Genomic DNA, 27,097 nt, shown 5'->3' with positions numbered 1-27,097 from the left:
CAAAATTAAATTATATGGAGCAGAATGAGGCACCGGACGTTCCTCTGTTTATATACAAAGTTTCTTTATTATAAAACACTGACAACAGAACATAACACCTATGTGAATGGACACTGTGTAACCTGCATCTGTCACTTTCATCTCTGACACTCTTAAATACCTGCTAATATTGAACCCAAGTAAAGAGCAGCTGGGGCATATCACAAAGGCATAGTCAGAGGATTAGGTCAAACAACTATCTGAAAGACAAAGAAAACACAGAAGAAAAAGAAAAATGATTTTACAGGACATATTTATCTCCAAATTATAACTTTATACACAAATATAAACAAAATTGCAAACATTTACAACGCTCCTTATTTACAAGTTTTGATGAATATACACATTTTCACATTTGAAGGAAGTTTTCCCAAACTGACATGTAGATGCTGGTCTAACCATAGGAAGAGCTGGTAAGGGAGAACACATATCCTCGGAGGAATGATGGAGTGGCATCAAATGAACCGAGGCTGAAGAGGGGCAGTCTACATTTGCTTTTATCGCCTCTATACAAATAAATAGAAATGCTACACTTAACAGTCCCCACATCTAAATTATTTTAAATGCATAAAATAAACACTTTAAAAACATTTCCTATTCAGTATGTATTGTTTACAAAAACATTTTCAAAAGGAGGTGTTATTTCAGTTTTGTACTGTAATATTTTATTGCATGTGTCACGATTGTTTCATACCAAAGAAAGATTAAACATACAAAGGAACCTAGTGGAAAAGTATTTCAGGTTTCAGCAAATTACTAGCATGTCAATTTCGGTTTAGGTTCCAGACTCACTGCTTACTAGTCTTGAAAACCTTACTGAAAAACAGTACATTTAAGATTACAACAAAAGGACAACCTTATTGTGCAGATTTCTGCAATTTTTTTCCTTCTAGAAATTAAGCCAAGTGCCGTTCATTTTTTTTCCAATTTCAAAGCCTGGGTCACTTAACATTGGCAGTAAAGTTGTTATATTCTATGCTTTGTGTGCTAACTCAACCTTTAAACCATACACGAAAGTGAAGTCCAACCCTAGATGTGCAGCATTGAACAGTGCCCTCACAAAATTTGTTTAAAACCCATGGAACATTGAAGAATAATTAACCCCACAAAACTACAATTTATTCTTAACCACTCCTTTAATAAGGGATACTGTCATGGAAGGAATGAATAAGGCAGATACATGTAAAGGAGAGGATAGACTGCATTAAAAGCAGTCGTGCTATGGAACACTGCTTCCTAAATGTGCTGGCCCTGTTTTACACAAAACAGAGCAAAAAAGGAGCAGCAATTTTGCAGCAATGGTTCATCTCTAAGCCTTATTGGTAGATCACATGTAACCTGAAGGTTTCTTAATTCTCACACTCAAACTTCACCACTAGAATACTCCAGTAGCCTTTGGCAGCAGCATCCGAGTACAAAATCCATGAACAGTTCAAACAAGAAAGAGGAGGAACCATAACTCCTCAAATTTTCCTCCACCCAGAAACAAATGCAGGTAATTTTTGCCACGGTGCAATGTGAGCAAATCTTGCCCACAAGTCAACAATCCTTGTAGCTCTTGAAAGATGAACCACATAATGTAATTCTTTTTAAAGCCAGAAGTGATCAGAGAAGTTTTTAATGCATCTGGCTACTCCAGATTCTCTTTAGGTTAAAGGTCACCGGCTGATGTCACGGTTGCCTTCCCAGTTCTTCCCACTAGAGCACCCTTGCTGCTCTGAGCTGTTTCGCAGTGGCATAAAATAGGAGTGCTTCAGGCATTCGCTCAAAGTTACACGCTTTGATGGCTCATACTCTAGCATGCTCTCGATTACATCAAACAGCTGATGATGCTCCTCTGCCTCACAAAGCATATACCTCTGTAACACAAAAAGAAAACCTATGTTAAGAAATTGGAGGTTTGAATACATATGTAAATAATTCATTCAAATAAACTGATCAAAAAAAATTAAAGGAACACTTTGACCGTAGCCAAATGCAAAACTAGTGAAAAAAAACAAACAGTCAGAAAAAGATTAGGAGGGAAAAATGTCAGTGGCCTCCACCTGTTAAACCATTCCTGTTTTGGGGGTCATTTCATTGTTAGCCCTCTAGAGCACCTGTTAATCATTTTCAGCTGCTTTGGTGTTAACGAAATTAACAACCCTCTCTTGCTACTTAACTGACCAGAACAATATTCCAGAACTTTCACATGCAATACTCTAATTAAAAAGTGTTCCTTTAAGTTTTTTGAGTAGTATATAAAGTCGGCCTTAATATGGCACCCAACAAATACTAAATACACTTTTTTGTTTTAATTACTGAATTGTATGCTCTATTTTGACTTTAGAGTGTGTTTGTTCCATTACATGCAAAAAATGTTTTTAAATGTACATTTTACACAATACCACGATATAAAAAAAAAAAAACAAAAAACAAAACATTAACCATTATATGGGCTTAATTGTGGTATAATGGTTTAGCTCTGCTCTCTCACAGTTCAGAGGACCTAATCTCTCGTCCTGGCCTAGTCACTGTTTAGAGTCTGCCAGTTTACCCCTTTGTTCAAAGGTGATATTTTCAATGGCAGCCCTAACATGTCTTGCTGGGAGTGACTTGAGATGTATGCTTGTCAAGGGCTTGTTCCTGATAGCATGATGTAGAGCAGAAGAATTGGCTGTAATGGATACAATGCATTCAGGAAATGGAAGAATGCATTATGGAATAGTAGCAGTTATTTCATATGAGTAAAAGGTATTCTTTGAAATACAGTTTAAAAATTTCAGGTGGCTACATACTGTAGGTCTTTCTGTATGACAAATGATCCCAAAGGAGACTATAACCTTACAGTATACATTCTAAAATGTACTCAATTTACACTTTTTGTGGGTTCTGGCAGTGGTGTTATTCATGTTTTATATGTCTACAATGACAAGATTCAATCATGGGCTGGATGCACAACACACAATTTATACATTACGTAAGTAAACATAGAAGATGAAAACAGTTTTTCATTAAGAATGCAGTGGTGTCCAAGTATATTCACAGTAAACACTCACCCGGAGTGGTTTACAGTTCTCTCTGACATATCGCCCAGCTGAAGAGCTTTCATCCCAATCAAGTCTTCCATGGTAGAAATACTTTTGCTTACTTAACAGAGAAAGGGGAAACAGTTATGTTTAGAGAAAGTTGTTTTAATCAAGCACCTTAACATCATATTTTTTATTAGACCCGGAATCTCTTGACTTTTTGTTATGGATTAAGAAGATAAAGTCGGTCTTGTGAGTGTAATGTAAACAAAAGAAACTGGAAAGACACTCAGGTAAAGAGTGCTATGGTCAACATCAATGATGAAATGGTTTCTAAGTATCACCTAAAGTCATCTACAATGCATTATTTGGTTTTATCTGCTATCAAATGGAAGCAACTTGTATGAAATAAAAAGCTTACACACTTTAGGCATCCATTTCATTACAGCACAGCATCAAATATTGGTCACTATTTTAATGTTATTTCCAGCCCATTGATAAAAACAAGTACTATAAATCCAGACTATGTACTGTAGTTTGGAATATGCATATTGCAAACCATATGACCTTCCAATGCCTGCAATGGACTGCTTTGAAAGGCATCATTCCATTAAAAATCATCAAGCACAAATAGCCCATTCATTTTCAGCCATTTGTTAGCTAGATGTATGCATAATTTGAGTAATAAATTAACATCTTTCATAAAAAACATTTCTGAAAAAATATTGCTATTGGTAGGAACCACCATCATACCCACCACTTTCTAATAGTTGGTGTGAAATCATTCTCATTGTCAAAATCGCTTCCAATTGGTCAGGTTCCACCCAATAACTACACCTTTATCTAACTGCAGCCAAAATTAATCATGCCAGTTCAAACTACAGGTTTCAGAACACACTACCTACCTACCCTCAGCCAATTAAAGATAAAAATATACATGAACCAAAAAAATAATGTGCTTAGGAAAACTGAATATCGTTTACAGTTGGCAAATATGCACAAGTATATCATCAGATGCTCAAACAGGTCCAGATGGATGTATGTAAAATGTCTGTGAGAAAGGCCCATGCATCAAAAGCATCCTACATCAAGTGAATCGCACAAAAAATCCACTTCAATAAGAGTCTATACATGCAGTCTATTAAGCGATCTCTGAAGATGCAATAGAAATACATTTTCTTCTATAAAGGGCATCAAAATAATGCTTTAACTTCTGAGCTTTAAAAACTGCATGGGTTATTTACCGTATTTTTCGCACCATAAGACGCACTTTTTTTTCCCCCAAAAGAAGGTTGGAAATGTCTGTGCGTCTTATGGAGCGAATATTGCATCACAGACCATGATGTGTATTACCTGACAAAAGTCGACATCCAGGGGTAGAGGGCGACAAAACTCACTGATACGTTACAGGCATTCCCTCTGTGCTTGGAGGAATGTTAGACTCATTGACTCGGCATCTAATCCTTGCGTGTGGGTGAGTTGCGAAATGTAAACAATGGCAAGATGGCATCGACATCTCACGAGGGAGCGAAGCGAGTGCAGAAAACAAATGTTTTGCGCATTATCACTGAGTCGAACTTTTGTTGAGAGTGATCAGGAGATTGAACAAGAGAGTGAGGAACTGGCATCAGCTGATCGGGACACCAGCCGATGCCGCCCCAGCTGAGCGCATTCGTGCACCTATGGCAAGGTTCGTGTGGGAGGAATACCTAGACATTGATCCGTGGGAGCCAAACTAGCTACCAGACTTCACAAGACAGTATGGCTTGCTGTTGGACTCGACAGATTACCAGCCGCTAGACTACTTCAGGCTGTTCTTTCCTGAAGCTGCCTTTCAGCTACTGTCAGACGAGACAAACAGGTATGCAGAGCAATTTTTTGAATCGAGGGCTGTGCTTGCACCGCATTCTCGTTTTTCAAACTGGAAACCCACAACAAAACACGAGATTAAGGGCTTTGTGGCATTACAAATATAGATGGGACTAGGCTGGCGATACAACTTCAGGGAGCATTGGTCCAAACGTGCGTGATGATAGGTACGTGCTCCTGCAAAGTGATTGTGAGCAACTGAGCTTCATAAATTCTGACACTAGCGATGAGGAGTTCTTGGGGTTTCCATAAAACTAGAAGAGTGCTTGAACCTTAAAGTATCTCCTTATTTGTTAATGACAGTGATGATGTTTCTTAATACCGCTGTTGAATTTACATGGTTGAAATATTATTCTGCTATATTTTATTAAACATATTAGTACACCATTTGGTTCAGAATATTTTTTTTCTTGTTTTCCTCCTCTAAACCTAGGTGCGTCTAATGGTCAGGTGCGTCTTATGGAGCAAAAAATACGGTAATCTTTTTAATCCAGGGTGGAGTATTAGGCTGCATATTCACTTTCCCAATAACTACCTTAAACCTTATGCCTCAAGGGGTTTTTTGGCACTTGTGTGACTAAACCACAAACCCAAAAATAAACCGCTATTCTGATTATGTAATAAAGGCGATGCAAATTGTGTGTAAATACAGTGAGTAACACTCACTATTTTTTAAAAGAAAGTATATGGATACAAACCTGCATTTTACATTAATGTCTACTAAAAGGCATTTTAGGAATTTGTCTCCCAAAAAACTGGATTTTACTTTACACATCCAAGACATTTAAAGATGCACAACTCTGGAATCAATACGGGACACGTCATTGTCAAGTGGCTATTCTCACAAAAGGTTTTTTGGGGATGGGAACAGACTTACCGGGTTTTTCGAATCATTCTAGAAGGAACTGGACCTAAAATTCTCTCCATCATTGCTAAGTGTTCTCTGTTGTCATGCGTCTGTAGATAATAAATTCATGTCAACCAATACAGCAAAATATTAAATCTCTTCAGAAGGTTTTACAAGGTCCTTAGAAACAGAGGCTGATTTGATTTACATTCCTAGATGTTCATTGCGATCACTGCACAATAAATTGGGCATAATTCACTTACATAATGAACACAAATATTTTGTGCAAGGACAATATCCATCCATCCATCCATTTTCCAACCTGCTGAATCCGAACACAGGGTCACGGGGGTCTGCTGGAGCCAATCCCAGCCAACACAGGGCACAAGGCAGGGAACCAATCCTGGGCAGGGTGCCAACCCACCGCAGGCAAGGACAATAATTAGTACTTAATCTAACTCATCTGGATAACACAATCTACACAAACATGCAAGTTTTACGAAATCTATTAATCGTCCAAAGAGACTGTGCAATAGGACTTTTGCTCTATTATACAGCTCAACAACTGTTGGTTGACTAAGCATGTGGTTACTTATCACAAATGTATACAAAAATCAGAACTCCATTAACACTAATACAGCTTACCTGAAACAATGTGAAGCCAAGGTAATATTCAAATATTATGCACCCAATGCTCCAAACATCACAAGCCTGGTGCCATCCCAATTCTGCACAGAAAAGCAAGAATTATAGAAATGGTTACAAAAATTGTAGGGGTTTAATGTGAAACTGAAAATATTTCTATTAAGCCTAGCATCAGGTAGGACAAAAAACAAAAAGGAAAAAAAAAATACTGAAGTTGAACAAAACCTTCAAACATTTTACTATTCACTGTCTTAAATGAAATTTCAGAGGCATGCAAAGGCAAACATTACGCAATTACTTAAAATATTTTTTTTTCTAGGATAACCTACCCAAGATCACCTCAGGTGCCCTGTAATGTCTAGTTGAAACAATGGTGCTGTGGTGTTCATGGTCAAAGGTAGCACTTCCAAAATCCACTACCCGCACTGATGTGTTCTTCACTGTACGTTCATCACGTTTCTACCAATAACAAAACAATATGCTTTATAATTTGATAACATCTTCCAATAGTTTTATACCATTTAATTACACTTCCAGATTCAGTAATGGGTCTATAAAATGACCACAAACACATATATGTAAATATCTGTCTCAAATGTGAAGGGCAGGATAGAAGCAATTAAAAAAAAAAAAAAAACCCAGATCTCGCTCTGTTGACCATAACATACATTAAATTTAGTACAATTTTGTAATGTATGTTGTTGTTTTAAGAAAAAAAAAATCTACCCATTAACAACTCACCTTTAAAATTTAAATTACTACTTGGGGAAACTTCCTAACCTGTTTTGGTTATTTATTAGTACGTTAGATTGGTTCAGCTGATTAAACCCAGATATATTTTTAAGTTCTATATCTGCCAACAAATTTCAACAAAAGGAGGAGACATTGGCAATTTCAATTCAACTGGTAAAAAAAAATATCATATATATATATTCATATTCAAAGGACATGAACTTTGTTAGATTCTTTATATGCCAGAAATTAAGATTAAACACTTAACCACAACATGTAAAAAATAAAAAAAACTAAACTTTAATGAAAGCATTCTATTACTTTGACCAATGACCATGTAGTTTATTACCAGATGAAGGAACAGTTAAACATTTTACAAAGGAGGACTCAATTTCAAAGTACAAATTGCATCAGAAAGGGTCTTATGGTAAAAGACTATAAATAAAACCCTGTTACTTATACCTTACCCTTTGCCGACAAGGAGAGCAAATAAAGGACTTTACAAAATTAAAGTCTCACAAGCAGCCAATAATTGAAAACAGTGTATTTGTATATTTGGTAAGGGGTGCCAACCCATGCTCACCCTTCACTTAAGGTATTCATAAAGCTATCAATTGTAGATGCCTATGGGTTCCACTGACTTATTCTGAAAGCAGGAGCTAGCCACAATGGCCCCTCCTTAAAAGAAAATGCAAAAAGACTGCAAAGAGGTAGCAAGTATTATGACAAAGTGCCTAAAAATGACAAGGCCAGTGGTTCTATTTATACCAATAACCAACAGTGTGACCTTGATAAAGTTATTAAATCCTGCATAGGCTCCAACTTATATATATATATATATATATAAAAAAAAAAAACCAAAAAAACTGAAAACTGTAAATGTGTGCAAGGCCAATTACAATAATTTGCACTCAGTCTATGGAAACCATTTTATTAATACAAAAGCTTGCAGTTTCTAAAACCACCTTCTTTGATGATTAATGGTTTATTTCTTTTGCCATGTTATTACTTACCTTTTCAGCATTATAACTTATTGTATAGTCGGAATTCACAAACAGAATATTTTCAGGTTTTAAATCTGTGTGGGTTAACTTGTTATCATGAAGAACTAAAAATAGAAGAGAAGTATTGCTTAGATATAATTAAATTTCAGTGTTATATTTAAAAAAAATCAATTTCAGTGTTTCATTGTGACAAAGATTACAATATCTGTTTTTAAACAACAAATTTTGTAATTCATTCAAATGGGATTATTTTAATTTTCCTAAGAAGCATATGCCTATAACACATTTTACTTCACAAGCCATCTTGGTCGGGTGTCCTTGAGGCCAAAGCACTTTTTTTCATTACTTAAAACACTTGCACAGATCCTTGCCTCCTCACCCCACTCCATCTGCTCCTATGGCTGCAGCTGTTGGAGCAGGTGATGACACAAGGGAGAGACCAAGAAAGAAAAAGAGTCTTTTATCAACCATTAAAAAAAAAAAAACGAATTCAGAGAAGGCAAGTCTCTGCACATTGCCATTGAAAAAGATATCAAGAGCTACGTGATAATACTTGAAGTTAACAGTGATATAAATCCAACTGAGTGGTGGAAAACACAAGTATATTTCCCCAAAATGGGGGAAGTTGCATAAAAGTACCTGTGCATTACTGTCACAAGCAGCCCTTCTGAGAGGGCTTTCAGCACCGGAGAAAATGTTGTAACCTTTAACTGCGCTGCTCTGAAGCCAGATGCTATGAGCAGACTGGTGCTTCTGTCATAGAACTTGGAAGTTTCCTCAGTAGAATTTTACAATTATTTATTCTTTCTGATATCTTTGTGCAATATTGGAAAGACCCTGAAGTTAGTAATTTGTTTAAAATGTTAAGGTTTGGGTTTTTTGCATCTTTGTGCAATATATGACAGAACATGTTTACAAATGCTAGTTTTTTTTTTTCTTGTGTGGTATTTCTAGACCAGGTTAGATCGATAAGACTTTTACAAACATGTTTTTAAAGGATGCAAAATATTGTTTAAATATTATTGTCAAAGTCCCAGAAAATAACGAGAATGTTTTGCCAATACTGCACACCCCCACTGAAAAGACAATTTTGATGCTCCAGTTCAGGAAAGTCAAAAGTATCTTCTCAAAGACAGAACTAAGCAAGAATGCCTCAAAGAAATGCAACTATAATACATGACTAGAGAGTTCAAAATGACACTACAGTATCTCTTCTCAGGAGTAGAAGTCTGTGAGACTTTTTAAGTAATTCCGTGTTGAACAGAAAGGTAAAGGTTTGTACAATGAGCACTGTTGCAAGAATACACAATTAATATAAAATAAATGTGTGCAGTTTCACTGCCTGACACACAATCCTTGTTTTAGTCGTGTTAGGTAATATTTTTAAAAGCTATATAGAACCTACCTCTTCGTTACATGAATAGCATACATACTGTATTACTACAAACAAAAGTAAAACACTGACATGCAAAACATACACACACACACACACAAAGGTCTTTCACAAAAAAAAGCAAAAAAAAAAAAAAAAAAAAACTTACATTTAACAGCTTGGCAAATCTGGTATGCCATATGCCGAACTTGGAAAATAGAATATGGCACATAGTTGTTCTCTTTCAGGAAGTCAAAGGTACTGAGGGCCAGCAGCTCAAAAGAGATGCACATGTGTCCATGATAGTCAAACCAGTCAAACATCTGAACACATAAACTAAAGCAAAGAATACAGTTTATTAAAAAAAAACAAAAAAAACAAAAAAACAATTCTAGTAATTTAAACAGATACACATGATTTTGTTTTGTGGTAATTTTTCATCTGAGAATATTTCAGCCAAAGCAAGCACTTGTAAATTTAATAAAAACAAAGTCATGATGCACACTGAATAACTTACTGCTTGTTGTCAGGATCTCTCTCATTAATTTTCTCTAAAACATTGATCTCCAAACGAGCAGCTTCTTTGTATTTCTCCACATTCTTTATTATTTTAAGTGCAACTCTTGATGCGCCTCTGCAAGAAACCCCCCACAAAAAAACAAAAAAAAAAGATCCGATTAATTAAAAAAAATAAAATCAGTCAAATGACAGTAAAAGTTAAGAAGCTAGCTGCCTTTCATTGGTCGTAATAGTTTTTTCATTTAATAAGTCATAAATAAGCTATGCCACTTTTGAGGCACTGCTATAAAACAAAAAACTAATGTACAACACACAAAAATAATAGGATACAAAAATAATTTTATTTGTTAGCATATCTAAACATCTAGCGGTTTCTGACCACGCATTTTACAGACACCTGTGATATATACACCATAGGTGCACTTAACCCAGCTGAAATTCCACAGTTCTACCAGCCCTGCAATCCTCATTAGAACAGTCTAAAATATTTGGTGATTATCACTAAAAAATCACCCACCCTCGACTGAGAGAACTACAATAAGCATTGCAGATATTAAAAACGTAGTTTAAAAAAATAGATCCGATACAAAAAAATTTTTTAAAAAATATATGGGAGTTTAACACCAAAAGGAAGCCAGCTTTTACATGTTGCTTTGGATACTTTATAGATCTAGCATAAATTAACTGGTGTACAGGATTTGTTTAAAAATATTACAAATATGAAAGGGCATGTTTTACAAGAAGAAAAAAGATGCTTTACTAATGATCATTAAAAAATAAATAAATAAACACCACAGTAATAGGTAGACCCTGGAAGTAATGTGTGAAAACATCTGTAAAATACTGCTATACTAATGTAAAGTGATGCAAAAATTAGGGCCAAGAAAAACAGGCAGCAATTTGTTTATATTAGAATGGCAGTTTTCCCATGGAAGTCTTTTTTATAAGCACAAAGGATCATGAAGGGAACTTTAAAATCAAAAAATAACTAGTGATCCTTTCACACCACAATGAAATCAGCTGCATTGTGATCTGCCATTTTCTTAAAAACGGTTAACAAAACAAGGCAGGTGTTTTCATGCTAATGCAGTATGGCTTGAGATTCTGATATTAAATAAGAGAAGACGGTTATGTACTTGAATGAGTGGCACAACACACAATCTTTTCCAGAAATTAAATGGGATGTACAGTTAGGTCCATAAATATTTGGACAGAGACATCTTTTTTCTAATTTTGGTTCTGTATATTAACACAATGAATTTTAAATGAAACAACTCAGATGCAGTTGAAGTGCAGACTTTCAACTTTTAATTCAGTGGGATGAACAAAACGATTGCATAAAAATGTGAGGCAACTAAAGCATTTTTTAACACAATCCCTTCATTTCAGGGGCTCAAAAGTAACTGGACAAATTAAATAACTGGAAATAAAATGTTCATTTCTAATACTTGGTTGAAAACCCTTTACTGGCAATGACAGCCTGAAGTCTTGAACTCACGGACATCACCAGATGCTGGGTTTCCTCCTTTTTAATGCTCTGCCAGGCCTTTACTGAAGAGGCTTTCAGTTGCTGTTTGTTTGGGGGCCTTTCTGTCCGAAGTTTAGTCTTCAACAAGTGAAATGCATGCTCAATTGGTTTAAGATCAGGTGACTGACTTGGCCATTCAAGAATTTTCCACTTCTTTACTTTAATAAACTCCTGGGTTGCTTTGGCTATATGTTTTGGGTCACTGTCCATCTGTATAATAAAACGCCACCCAATCAGTTTGACTGCATTTAGCTGGATTTGAACAGACAGTATGTCTCTGAACACCTCAGAATTCATTCGGCTGCTTCTGTCCTGTGTCACATCAAACACTAGTGTCCCAGTGCCACTGGCAGCCATGCACGCCCAAGCCATCACACTGCCTCCACCATGTTTTACAGATGATTTGGTATGCTTTGAATAATGAGCTGTTCCACGCCTTCTCCATACTTTTTTCTTGCCATCATTCTGGTAGAGGTTGATCTTGGTTTCATCTGTCCAAAGAATGTTTTTCCAGAACTGTGCTGGCTTTTTTAGATGTTCTTTAGCAAAGTCCAATCTAGCCTTTCTATTCTTGAAGCTTATGAGTGGCTTGCACATTGCAGTGCACCCTCTGTATTTACTTTCATGAAGTCTTCTCTTTATGGTAGACTTGGAAATCGATATGCCTTTCCCCTGGAGAGTGTTGTTCACTTGGTGGGCTGTTGTGAAGGGGTTTCTCTTCACCATGGAAATGATTCTGCGATCATCCACCACTGTTGTCTTCCGTGGACGTCCAGGTCTTTTTGCGTTGCTGAGTTCACCAGTGCTTGCTTTCTTTCTCAGGATGTACCAAACTGTAGATTTTGCCACTCGTAATATTGTAGCAATTTCTCGGATGGATTTTTTCTGTTTTTGCAGCTTAAGGATGGCTCTCTCACCTGCATGGAGAGCTCCTTTGACCGCATGTTGTCTGTTCACAGCAAAATCTTCCACATGCAAGCACACCTCAAATCAACTCCAGGCCTTTTATCTGCTTAATTGATAATGACATAACGACGGACTTGCCCACACCTGCCCATGAACTAGCCTTTGAGTCAATTGTCCAATTACTTTTGAGCCCCTGAAATGAAGGGATTGTGTTAAAAAATGCTTTAGTTGCCTCACATTTTTATGCAATCGTTTTGTTCACCCACTGAATTAAAGCTGAAAGTCTGCACTTCAACTGCATCTGAGTTTTCATTTAAAATTCATTGTGTTAATGTACAGAAGTAAAATTAGAAAAAAGTTGCTCCTGTCCAAATATTTATGGACCTAACTATTTGCTTTGACTGATTAATCTACCATCTTGCTTCAGACTTTGAATACATAATTGAGGATGAAGTTAAACAGAACATGGCAAAAGATTAAAAATGCATTTTTAAAATGTATTTCCACTTTCCACAGGTGCTTCAAATAAAATTAAAAAAAAAAAAAATCTATAGTTTTCATTTGTAATGAAGCTGGGATCATGTTACTTTGATGGCTATCCCATGCATCCTTTATATGGAGAGCTTTTGAAAGAACATGTAAAACTGTGACATTACCATGTATTTTAAAACGCATACAACACACAAGACTGCCTTAAAATTATTAATCACTTCATAAAATTTCTGCAAGTCCTGATTATTCACTCTGAAGATGTGCGAGTTTTCTGTAAAGAAGAAATAAATTCATACATGTACACTTTTAATTGGTATTTGGATGACACATATATTGCCTAATTGGAAACACTGGGCAGGGGTGGCTATTGGAGAAAAAACACAAACACCTATAGAAAAACCAGAAACATATGAAAGAGGCAGAGGCTTTTACAAAGGCAACCCATAGACTTCACTCATATTTATTTTTGCTCCACACAGTGCAAGGGATTCCCATTCTTCACTTCATGCAGAACCATGTAAACAGAGCACAACTGTCTAGGGATGTTTTGATCAGGTTTTTGTTCAAGGGAGGTACCAATCACCGATTTCATGCTACTGAATTGCCCAATCAAGTTTTTTTCCTTTACCCCTTTAAAAAACATTTTACACGAAGCTCCTGCATAACTAGACATGTAGAAGACTTGTGCTCTATATTAAACTGGTAAATTTTAGGCATTAATTACATTACTGCTTTTTTTGCCGTTAAAATATATATTTAATATAGTTATACAAAGTGTCTCTCTCAAACATACCTTTGGTGATCTAAACACTCAACCACTCTTCCAAATGTACCCTCTCCAAGTGTGCTTACAATTTCATCTAATGGAGGAGATAACAAAGAAGTGAGAATTAGAGGTTCCTTGAAACAATCCAGACACAGTTGTTCATACTGCTCTAGACCACCATATTATGTAAGCTCTAACCCTCCTTAAAATTAAAATAAAAACCAGAACAATTAGCACTCTCCCATCTATAAGAAAAAATGCAGAATTAAAACAATTTATTGAAATAATTTTAAAAAGCAGATGGTCTATAACACCAGCTGCCTTAATTATTATGCAAAATTAATCTCTCTATTCTTTTCTTTCAATTAATATGATTAGCTATCCTTTAAAATGCATGATGATTGGTAGGAAAGGAATTAAAGCTGAGTTTATATATTTAAATAAATACTTAATGAATACATAAAAAAATTAAAACAAAATAAGCCAAGATAAAAATGAACAGGAATATTTTCATTTCTTCCCCTGTCTTGCCTGCCAAATTTCAATAAGGTTTTCAGTGGTTTTTTTGGGAATTCCCTTTTCTTAAGCTAACAGAGGCACTAAATTTGTAATGTTACGATTTGGCTGTGTACATCTTTCTTGTAGGCAGTCGCCGGGACGATACACCAGGTGACCTTCCTCGTCATCTCTCACGCTCTTCGCCCGAGTCCTGCCCCCGCTGCTGTTTCCACTTCTCTGTCGAGGCACAAATCGCCATTCATCAGCCACAGCACAGTGGTCAAACCATTTGGTTCGGAATTTCGCATTGAAGGCAGGCGGATGGATGAAGCAGTAGTTTGCAGTAGGTTGTAGGAGGAACGGGCAGACGCCAGTCATGAATCCCCACAGCCAATTCATATCACGGCACATAGGAATATATAACGATAGGGATATTGCAAGGGAACATGTCAAAGATCACATTTTTGTCTGTTTTCTATTTTTTTGATTTTTCTCTCAAAGAAAATATTCACTTATAGGAAATAACAAAAACAAAAGACTAGCAGAAAAAATACAAAATGACAGTACTACATTCCTTCCCTGCCCCACACCCCCACCCCATCTCTTGAAATTCATTTGCATAGAAATACATATAAACACTGAACCAATATTTAAACATTCAAAAACTTTTCCCCAGGCCAGAACAATTTACAAAATGTAGAGAGCTCCCAGTATAGAAAACATAATAATATACACCCTTATTTTGAGCAAGTATATTGTCTATCCACTCAACTAACAAGTACTCTATACACATATTAAATGATAAAGACAGAAAAAAAATCTTATATAGTCTAGTGCTCAAGAAAGGTTAGGAACCAAATAAGTATGTTAAGTATGTAAGACAACGAACCATAACCTATACAAATTTAGTTATTTGTCTTGACTCTCACAAAACAAAACTTTCAAACCTCTCACCCCCAACCCCTTGGTCCTGTGCCTCAACTTGAGCACTAAATTAAAAACTGGCTTACCAAAAAAAAAAAAATTCAAGGTTTCCACAATCAGGAAACAAATTGCTTATTACCTACCCAGACCTAAAAATGGGAGCAGCTACTACACACACCTATTTTGAAAGTCAATGTTCAGATCAATTCCTATAAAATCACATTTGCTATGTAACAGGTTATTGTTGTTTAATATCTTATACCGAACGTTTTTCCTAATCAGATACAGAAATTCTCTAAAAACTAACCACGCAAATGAAAAAAATATTTGCAGGCAACTGGCTAGGCAGAATGATTCCTACTTATTTGAATTTCCAACTGCTGTAATAATATAGAAACCAATTCTTGTTCTAAGCAACTCATCCTAGCAAACGGCAACTATAACACACAAAAGTCCTTTTGCCTTGATCTGCTCCAGGTTAGCCCATCTGAGAAACTGACAGGCAGACATTTGGCATTAGTTCAGGGGTTGACTAAGTAGCATTAAGAAATGAAATTTAAATGCTGTGGTGCATTAAGCTATACAATTCTTAAAACTGACTATTACTAATTTAGTTAAAGTTGTCCAAGATGGTTCATAAATCAGCATAGCATGACAGTCAGAAAAACAAAAGTATTTATGCCCGCACAACAACATGCATGAACAATTTACTATTGATGAGTCAACACCTCAACAGGTCCACTAAGAGAAAGCCTATGCACCTTTTGGTTTCTGAAAAAAGCTGAAATATGCAGAAAACCCATACTAAATGCACACACAAAAAAACGAGCACAATTGTCAAATCATGAATGCAATTACGCAGGTTTGTATGAAAGCAATAGATCACTAACAAAAATAAACATATTTGATGAGAAGTCCATAACCTAACTGAGCGATTTATTGGTATATGGGTGGTATGTACTGCTTTGATAAATGAGAATTTAACATCACTAAAAGTCAAAGAACATTCCATTTGAGTTTATTAAAAAATTAAAGATTGCTAACAATCCATAACACACCTACAAAACCACACACACCCTCAGAATTCCATTAAAAAAAATGAATAAGCCTTGTACATTAATAATTGGCTACCTATGTTCTTACTACAACTATGTGCTTAGGCAAGTTTGTTCATGGAACAACATTTAAATACTACTGAAACAGAGCACTGCCCAGAAATATATTCTCACTCTGTATGTATTTAAAAACTAAAAACCACAGCATATGACCCTAAGGTGTGCCAATTGAGAGCAGTGGGGGAAGGGGGGGTTAGGATGAAAGAAAGAAAAAAAAAACAAAAAAACAACCACTAATGTTTGAGTGGACTGTAATAGTGCTTTTTATCCACATACCTCATCAAGGAAAGCTGAAAATCTAAGCCAAATCTGGAGCAAATTTGGAAGACAAATTCCAAGCACAGGCTACAAGTGATATGTATTTTTCTAAATGTATTGAGTTGCAATCATCATTAGACCCAGAGTCTTAACAAAAAACTGAAAATGCCATCCTGTGAAATCTTGCCAATGCTTTTCAACATAACACCTGACCTTCTCAAATTCATTCAGCTTGAGCCTGAACACTTTCTGACTACAAGTCAAAAACCTCAAATGTTCTCGCTATCAGAGACATTTTGTAAGAAAATGAGTTAAAAAGAGTGTAAAAACACTCTTGTCTGCATCTCTTTCAAAATCTAGTAGGGCTACAAAATGCGCTGCACCGATATTTATAGTGAACTGAAGCAAAAAGGATTCAATTACTCTGACGCTAACAATGCAACCTCCTAGTGCACACACACACACACACACACACACACAGAACCAAAACCTTTGGTCCCATTAAAGATAAAACATTCAAATGCTTGTGTAACTGAATTCTATTACAACATGAGATAACAAAATAAGCAGTTTCCAAAAACTACTAAATATATATTACAAAGGTACTGCTCAAAAGATTAACTTGAACATCAGTTCAATAGACCAAATTTATTTACTTTTATTGCTTTTACAACTTTCCTCACATAAATGATAGCAATTCCAATGAAATACGTATTTGTCCCTAAAAGTATTTCAGGATGGGGAAAATTTTGAACTACTGTTGCTAGACTTCACAACCCTAAATGACTAACGATCCCTAAACGTAGTTTTATGCTTGAGTTAACAAAAGACAAGCTCTTTGTCTAACCAAACTTTTAACCAATCTAAAAAAATTGCGCTATATTTATAAAAAAAAAAAAAAAAAAAAAGTTTATATTTTAAATGACTTATTAGTTCTAACCAAAGCTAGAAATCAACTGTCTATGGTAATCTTAAATTTATGAATAACCCTGCACTACTATAAACATTTTCAAATGCCAAATAAAAAAAGCCAAATTGCCCCGTGGGATTTAAAAAAAAAAAAAAATCTATCTTGGTTCAAAAAAAAAAAAAAAAATTTTTATTATTAACATTAGGTGAAAACTGTAAACTGAGCAATAAAGCATGTTGACTTTACAACAGCATCAAAGTCAAAAGATCATTTCTGAGGACTTTTTAAAAAGAGAATTTCTACTTACCTAATCCTGGGGCTGCAAGAAGATAATATTAAATAGGAGAAAATAGAAGTTATTTTGTCCACAGGGATTGGGGAAGGGTGGGATGTTATTGCAGACTGGGTGCAGAGACTCACCGAGGAGGATGCGCTATAAGACCTGGTTCTACGTCTCCTTCGTTTGTGCTTACGCCTGCTGCTCTTTCGACTGCGATAGGTGTCCTCCCTGTCTCGAGAGCGTCGATACTCATAGGAGCGGTGATGTGATGAGTAGTCTGTCTCATAATAACCATCAGCAACATGGTCTCTGCTGTAGTCCAGTCTCCGGTAGCCTTCACAATAGCGTCGATCATATGCTCTACAGTCCATGGAGTGGTTATCATAGCTGATATACCCAAGAAACAGGGAAAGCAAGACACATTGGTACTCTGAATTCATCTGTGACTAAGAAACATCCATCACTTTCTCTACAACAAACATTCATAACAAAAGTTTCATTCACAATTAAAGGCATACTACACTCAAATTATTTCTTTATAGGTTACTTGCCCTGTGAAGTTTGTAGTGATGGCCGAGAAAACATTTCATTCTCATGTATTTGTGGAGAATGAAAATAATATTTCTAACAGAACCGGACTCAACAATGACAAATGCTAGACAATGGCAAACTATTAAAAAAGTGTCTACGTAAAAATTTCACATTACTCGTGTTACATTCCTGTTTGTGGAGTACTTTCAATTTTCCAGAGTGATTTAACAATATTTTAGCAAATAACACACGCGATTTGTACATTGTGAGCATACAATGTCTGACTTGACATGGGAATTGTGCAACACGAGCAATGGGAGTCCCCCCCCCCCCCCACCCCCCTCATGGAGGTTTTTGATCTTGTTTGCCGTTATCCAGAATTTGACCTAATTGGTCCCTGATCTATCAAAAAATTAATGTCCATTGCCTGTGAAAACATGAGGTTAAAAATTTTTCTTGGCCATTACTACAAATTACATGTGGTAAGCAACATAAAAAATAATATTTTTGGGTGAAGTCCACAGTCTGTTTTAAATAAAATGTGTTAACGCAAGAATGCAAAAAAACCCCAAAAACTAAATATTGTTATTTTTAAGGAAGAGCAATTACAAATTAAATGAGTCGTAACACAGTTCTTCCTACAGCTGCTTGCCTCACCTCCTGGAGCGCAGATGGAAGTTATCCTCTGGTTTTCGGCCTCTTCTTTCCCTCTCACTGCTACTTGACCTCGACCGGCTATGTCTTCTTCTATGTTTACGGCCCCTGTACCGGTCCTGGTAACTACTATGGCTACCCCTATCCGAGGAACGGTACCGTCTTGAGTGAGGCATCTTGTGTGGACAATAAATTGCATAAGAAAAAGAAAAAGGGAAGATTACATATTTAATTTCAGATGCAGTTTAAAAAAAACAACATCACAAACTGAAATTACATTTGGCTTATATATAATAATTTAGGTAAAATATGGCCTAGTTACTGGGAAAACTTCTCAAAAACCTAGTTTCCTCAAAAACAGAAAAAAATTCAGTCCACTAATCTATTTTTTGCAGTTCATTTTCCACTCTTTCCTGCACAAATATTGTTTTAATGCCTTTGTATCAGCAATCAATTACATTGCCAGCCTCTGTGTTCAGCAAATTACACCCTGCTTTAGTTCCATCATTAACGGGCACATACTCTGCTAAGCCACTAGCTTTTTGTTAAGATACCTCAATTTGCTGAACAATTTTTGGGCCTTTTTCTGTAACACAGATTGAAATTTATAAATACTGACAGTTGCAACAGCTTTAAAATACTGGTACTGTATATCCATCAAGTGGTTACCCAACTATTACTTAAATAAAGACACACTGGCATTTATACATATAAAAATACAATGCAAGGCTTGAATTTTAATGTGCAGCAGAAATGGGGAGCCACAGTGCAACAACAAATAGGGTTTATAATCTTGGGGGGGGGATTTCAGCATTGGGATTATAAAAAAAAAAAAAGTTATTTTCTACTGATTTAACTTAGCAAGTGTGCATTCTGAATTTCTTCAGATATTTTCTGTCCAGTAACTGAAAGCTGCTGCTTAAAATTCAAATAAAAAAAAATAAAAATCCAAATATTTTTACAAGATAATGCTAGGTATTTCCATTTAAATTCATGGTGCTTTAATTTTTCAAATCGGTCCCCCCCCCCTTTTTTTTTTTTTTAAGCTTCATGTGTGAAACCATCAGTTTTACATTAATTCTTTATTTCAGAACTTCTTAAAAACAGCCTGTGTGGGGGAATTTAAGGTTTATTGTGTGAGTGATCACACTTTGTTAGTGCTTATGCCTATGTACAAATCTAGAATTTAAAAATTACTTGGGCTGTTACCTGTAGTCAAACTTACACCTGCGAGACAGCATTCCATTCCTAAATGCACCAGTCAAATATATGACGTGTGCTTTCACTTACAGCTTATACTAATAAACACCAGCTAGCCTTCACAAAACGAATGACACAAATTCAGCCTTTTCAGATTCACATTTAGCAATAAAGTATGTGGTTTTATTTGTCCTGGTAACTATGTTTCAGTGATCATGCATCTTTAGTAACACAGTACACGTGATATTTGAAAATGTGCCTTTTCCTCTGAAGTACTGAAACAATAAATAAATAGGTGCTGCTCATGTCATCGTCGGTTCAGACAAGCAAAATGGCCACTTTGATTCAAATCAATGTCTACTTTATACAACTGCCATTTCTGCTGGCAGTCCTTCAAGTGTAATGGTGGATGTGTATAAGTTGCATCCCAGCATGTTCCTGAACTGTACATACTGAACTGTTAGAAAATAGACAGATGCTTGAACTGATAGACATCTGAAGAAGTACTCATTACAATCACAGACTAAATGCAAAGTCTCCCTACATATAAAGGGAACAAGTTAAACAATTACACCTTATTTTTTACTGGTAAAAGTTATTTCACTCTCAAAGCAAGCACTATACAAATCTTTCATTGAAATAATTCCATAATATGGTAAAAGAAGCAATAACCTGAACCCGAGTGTAAGTTGTGTCTTTTCTTTTCTTTTAATAAAAAATGAAAAAAAAAATGGTTTCTGCACTTTCTTGCTGAAATTGAAATTCTCTTGCGCAAAAACACAAAACCATTTCCAGACATAACCTTTGCTATTTTTCTTTTCAGTAAGTGTTAATGGGGTTCTGTATAATCAACATCGTGAGGCATTTTATATGTAGTTTTAATCATGGGTTATTGTGCCTTCCAGAGTAATTAGTCTACTGGCAGTCACACAAATGCAGTACCTACTTTCTCAATAGTATTGAATTTAAAAAATAAACTTCAGTACCAAAGTATTTTATTTTTTTTGTGACATTCCTATCTGCAGCTACTAATCATTAATAACATTGAAAATAAACTGCTACCAGGCATACTTCTCAATTCATCCATAAGGGAAAACTCACTGATTGGATAGTGGATGCAGGGCTACACTCAGTGGGTTGTGCAACACTCTGATCTCCAAAAGCACAAGAGCACTTTACACTGTCTTCAATCAAGAAAGTTTGCAGTAAGTTATGCAAAGCAAAAAAACTCACATGGAACACAAAACTGAACAGTGTACCTAAAGAGAAAAAATTATAGAACCTTTCCAGAAGATGAAGGGAGTTCCAGATGGTGCAGGCAGAACAACTATTACTAAAATTAAAAACAAGCAGTAAACTTATTGTAATGTCCTAAGAGTTTTGCACAGAGCCCACTTTCAAGAACTATATCCTCCCTATACCACTGACAATGAAAATACACCTGGGAAATAAAGGTCATTTAATTCTGTATCACAAACTCATTTGTCGTATTAAGGAACGTAACTTGACCCATAAATGCATGCAAAATAATATTCAATTAAAAGACAAATGAATGCGAGAGCCCAAATTCCAGAAGAACATTTTTGTAAATTTATATTTCATTAAACAAGAAGAATAAATTGGCAGAAGCAACATATTTTGAGGCAGCTGACAGAGGTTAGCAAGGCTGTGAATAAGCAGGTTAAGTACGAGGGGGGACCCAAAAATAACCGGAAATATTTTTAAAACGTGTTTAATTTAATTTTCTGTACAAACTGTCTCCTTCAAAGTACTCTCCATTGGCAGAAATACACTTATCTAACCGTTTGTTCCATTGTTCGAAACATTTTTTAAATTCGTCTGAAGTAATGCCCATTAATGCTCTGGTCGTTTCTTGTTTTACCTCTTCGACGTCAGCAAAACGCCTTCCTTTCAAGTCTTTTTTCATCTGAGGGTACAAAAAGAAATCACACGGAGCTAAATCCGGTGAGTAGGGTGGGTGGTTCAGGGTTGTCATACCGTTTCTAACAATAGTTTCTGCAACACTTTTTTCAAGAAGAAAAAATTTCACTGCCGCGCGTTGCTCACGATAATCGGCCATCGTAAAAAAACGACACTTGCACAAAACTACTTTTACAAAAAAATTCACTGAACACAAGCACAACCTTCCAGACTGATGGCACTTAGCAGACTGATTTGTGAGGAGTGTAACTAGATCGCCCTAGCGGCCCAACCATGTACTACAAGTACCAACCTAACAACAACAAAATTCCGGTTATTTTTGGGTCCCCCCCCTCGTATATCATCAATCTCCATACAAGTCAACAAGTGTTACAGAATTATAGTACCACTCTGTCTTTGTATTAAGATGGAAGCTGAATATTACTCCACTTTGTCACAACGGCATTAGCATATTTCATATCTGAAGATATACCCAACAACCTTTAAGCAAACCAATATCATTTAGTTACACAAACACAGACATTCACTGTGAATTTCAAACCGGTATAGAAATCTATAAATCCATATATACCAGTGTTTCTCAACAACTGGATCGCAAGTTTTTTTCTTTATAATCATCTTCAATTCAACAAAACTCCAGAAGAATGTCGAACTGGGTCGTGAAGTCACATGTGAAAAAGTGGGCTGTGACATCAAAAAGGTTGAGCAGCATTGTTCTACATCATAGAATTTTTTTTTTTTTAAACAATTACTTAATAGTCCTAAGAACTGTGATAGGAGCAAATAATAACCAATTTTCCTTTACTTGTATTAAAATTCTGCCCTCAAAGAGTGTTGCTTTGAATGGTATTTCTATTGCTCTCTACCTCCGATGGTACAGTTCGAAATTGTCATCTTCTAGTTTTGTCTTGCAGTGACAGGGAGAAGAAAAACAGAAAAGAGCACACAATTATGAAAGCAGTTAGGTGCACCCAACTATACTAAATACAAAATTTGATTTGGGTTACTGGTCAAGATTTACGTTCCCAAAAAAAAAAAAAAAGTGCAAAAGATTGAACCTCATAAGTAACATAAAGCAATGGTGTGTACTTGCTTTGCCTTCCATATATGTTTGAATTATATTCTGAATAATACAACCATTAATGCAACAAAATAAACATGCATGTTTTACATGTAAACACACTACATCACTTGTACAGTACATGCTGCAAAAACAATACAGTACAAATGGTAATGTTTTACACAAATTTTATAATGAAGTACACTTGAAAACCCATAAAATCTGAATTAAGTTTTACTGGTTACTAATAACACATTATAATAATAATAAAAAAAAACAAAACAGAATTCATTAGTGGATTAGCTAGTCAATCATCTTAGCCTACCCAGTACTGGCATGTAGTCTACTATCAGGTATGTGAATTTTTATAACAGATAACATTTTGGTTTTGACATGTCAATCAAATTTTACCTTCTCCACATTACATAAAGAAGTGTTGCATTCATGAAGGTGCACTGAATTAAAGAAGATTTGATACCCCAGAACTTGCATATAAATTTTTCCAAAAATGCTCAAAACAAGTACATGCGACTATCAAATTATAATAGATGTGGCTTTCAAGAACATTAAAATGTAACAAAAAATTGTCAGCAGTACTGCATTTTGAACATAGTTTGGCAAATCCACACTGTATATATGAAAAAGCTGTGTACTGGTTACATCAGTTTATTTTTATAATCTAATTTTGGATATTTTTTCAAAGCAAACTTGTCTGAGTTGGCTCACAATGCCTTGGGCAGATAAAACATTTAAAGCAATTTAAGCTTGGGAAGCATACATTGCAGATAGGACATATCATTTAACAATTGATCTACTTTAAACATAACACTGACAAATAACCAACTTGAACTGCATCCTTATGATTTTCTATTAACAAATTATTTTCACTAACCTATTTACTCTTGTATAAGAGCCACGGGACAGCTTTTATTATATTTTTGACAGTTTTGAGGATAATAGTACTGACAAGTTTAAAAGTAGGAAATGTCAGTCTCAAATTCAGTTTCTGAACTTGGGACGTGTTTCTAAGTCTTAGCTGAGATAGGAAATCAGTAAACAGCCTCCCATATTTACAGTGTTTTGGTTCTAACACAAGTGTATTTAGTCATACTTTTTCAGACTTTCTGCACTAAAACAGTGACTTTTTGGTAAGCCTCCATTGGTTTTACAAAGAGCATGAGGCAGGTATGATGTTACTGTGACCTGCAGGTTCAAAGTCCCAGCTCTCCCAATTATCTTTACAGTTTTAGCAACATACCATGCAAATCTTTGGACTATAGCTTTCCCTGGTTCAAAAAGTTTTACAAAGTTTTCTGCAAATCTTAAATGCTTACACCACAGCATTAAATTACTGGACTTTATTGAGCTGGTTTGTAAACCACCTGCGCTAAGGCTTCAAAAAGCACGACTAATCAATGCTTTCACTGAAAAGCTCAAACTCGTCTTACAAAATAAACAGAAAACCAGGAGCTCCACCACCAAATTAAAAATAGCTTCAACAAAATTTTATTGAAGGTAACATGTGTGTAAATAAACACACTAGGAGCACACTTTAGTTGATCCAAACCTATTATATTAAAAGTAAAAAATGAGAATTATTCATTAGAGCGGAACTTAATTATATACAATGTATGTTGTTAAGAAGGCAACACTTTTATCTTACATATGCTTATCTTGCCGAAACAACAAACACCAGATGCTTTTGACTTAATTTACACTGACCTGAAAAATTATGAATTAGATTAAGTATATTCTTAAGAATCTTATATTAAGTATATTAAGAATCTTTAACACAATTGTATTGTGAGGCATTGCATTTGGCAATTAAAGTGCCAATTTTATTTTAAAGGACTCCTACTGTTATAACTACCAACCTAAGGTTGTGTTCACTCACAAAGCAGGCATTGGACAATTTATGCAAGTGCCACTTTCAATCACAAGTTAAATAGCATAAATAACTCTACAGCTACTTTTACGTGTGTTCTCTATCTATGGTTCGTTTTCTTTGGGAGACAGAGATACCAACGCTGTAAGAATTGTGACTTTAAAACTAAAAACAACAAAAGGAATACAACGAAAAAATGAGCAACATAAAATACTAAGTCGATTATTTCAAACTATCCGTTTGTAGTAGTAGGGTGTTCCACCGTGTTAGCCACTATGGATGAAAACAGAAGTCAAGCAAAATGACACCTTTGATTGGCTAACTAAAAAGATTACTATATGCAAGCTTTCGAGGAACCTCCCTTCTTCATCTTGCCTGAAGAAGGGGTCCGTGTTGCTTCGAAAACTTGCATATTGTAATCTTTTTAGTTAGCCAATAAAATATGTCATTATGTTAAACTACCTGTTTAAATGAACAGATTCCTTTGAATCGTTAAAGAGTCCGGCGTATACTTAAAGTTGTCCTGATCGATCACGAATATATAATTAAGAAATTCGCACACTATTTTGGCATTTGTATATATGTGTACAGTATACAAATAACGTTAACTGAATTATACACTACACAAATATTTTTACAATACATAATTATATATAACACTATACTTTATATGCCACTGATCTGTTTCCGTACACGAGACACTGTAACATTTAAGGTGCATTATTTCAAGCAAGACGTTTCGTTACAGAATCGAAAGTGACTGAGAATTGTGCAACTCGCAGTTATTCATTACCCAATCCAATCATTAGACTGGTCCTCAGGTGCTCACGAATCCGTAAATGATTCAATTAAAAGGGTCATTCAAAAATAATGAATTCTTGGGAGAATCGCCGGTCACTACGAGGAAGTAATTTCTTTAGCAAAAACTACAAGCAATGCAGCATTTCTTAGAACAGTATGTACGATGCCCAGTTTGACGCCTTATTTAATCGGTCTATTGCATTTGTCCGTGTACGATTTCGAAAAACGTAACAATTTTATTTAAATATTTTAGTACGAAAGAGCTGTAAAATCGTATGGTTGTGCCAAACCTGTTTATTAGCATAAACGGCACACTGATGCTCAACAGAACCAACGGTTACAAATAATAAAACCCAAAGTTTAATGTTAAACATTTAAACCTGTAGATTACTTGGTTCTTTCTAACAAGCGTGACAGTAACTGTTTAGAAACAAAGACTACCTTAATTGCCTTCAGTTAAAAGTTTAATCTCCAATTACAATATATTCTTTTGAAAATATTTCATAGTGACAGCGGATCATCAACACAGTGTGCCAATAAGAATGCACATGGGAGAAAACAGGTCAAAGCTTTTAAGCAACTATCTGGTCAACCATGCAAGGCTTGCTTACCGCCTTATGTCCTTTCAGAGTTTTTGTTTTCACATTACAAAATCTGTAACGGAGGGTCTGCAGTTCATTCATATTACAAACCTTAGCTCACTGTAAATAATATACATTATCCATGTGGTGAATTTCTGTAGGTGTATTAGTTGGATGAGCACTAAGTATCAAGTCTGTTTCCAGAAAAACGGCTACTGGGCACGCTGTCTTGTTATTCATGCGGAAACTGTCACCACTCAACACACCCACACCTTTTAAAATGATCTGCACTGAAAAACAATAAGGCCTTAAAAGTGTTTCCGTTCTATCCTGCAGTATCGTCCCATTACACTTCACATTTTTCCCTGTAATCGTAGCCCCTTTCTATTTTTCCGTGTTTCCTCCGCCATTTTACAGAGATTTTGAACACATCTCAAAGCCAGCAGCCGCCATTTTATTGTAAACGCAAGAGTGCCGATAAAGACACGTAGTACACCTCGAAAAGAAAGGGCATGGCAAAAATACTTATTCCGTAGGCCTGTCGCTTACACAACCATACACAACCCCTTCATGCTTACAAAATATGTACTCTATTACCGTTTTCGCAGCGAGGCCAGTGCGTTTGTCCCACAAGAAATCCGTCTTGGCGGTGTAGTTTATCGGAAACAACCGCCCCCCCCCTCCTCAGTTTCACTCGTTCCCGCTAGCGTTTGCTCGTGAGCGTAACCGTCG

The 27,097-nt window shown here is 35.7% G+C and overlaps 1 protein-coding gene across 2 annotated transcripts; it reads right to left on the bottom strand.

The window, feature by feature from the left end:
- Positions 1-275: 275 nt before the first annotated feature.
- On the bottom strand, positions 276-27,097 carry clk2a (CDC-like kinase 2a). 2 transcript variants are annotated; one of them, XM_028795088.2, is made up of 13 exons: positions 26,963-27,097; positions 18,901-19,073; positions 17,853-18,099; positions 14,360-14,462; positions 13,755-13,821; positions 10,034-10,150; positions 9,686-9,852; positions 8,154-8,248; positions 6,738-6,867; positions 6,409-6,491; positions 5,794-5,873; positions 3,078-3,168; positions 276-1,898 (listed from the first exon to the last, which is right to left on the bottom strand). In XM_028795088.2, the coding sequence occupies exons 2-13, from the start codon at positions 19,071-19,073 to the stop codon at positions 1,698-1,700; spliced, it is 1,554 nt and encodes a 517-aa protein (XP_028650921.2). In that variant the 5' UTR covers positions 26,963-27,097; the 3' UTR covers positions 276-1,697. The 2 variants fall into 2 exon arrangements, with proteins under 2 accessions (XP_028650921.2, XP_051779038.1); XM_051923078.1 differs by lacking the exons at positions 14,360-14,462; positions 18,901-19,073; positions 26,963-27,097 and having other exon boundaries at positions 17,853-17,996.

Source organism: Erpetoichthys calabaricus, chromosome 2 (genome assembly GCF_900747795.2).
Source record: "Erpetoichthys calabaricus chromosome 2, fErpCal1.3, whole genome shotgun sequence".
Lineage (NCBI taxonomy): Eukaryota > Metazoa > Chordata > Cladistia > Polypteriformes > Polypteridae > Erpetoichthys > Erpetoichthys calabaricus.
This window is presented reverse-complemented; position numbering and strand designations above follow the sequence as displayed.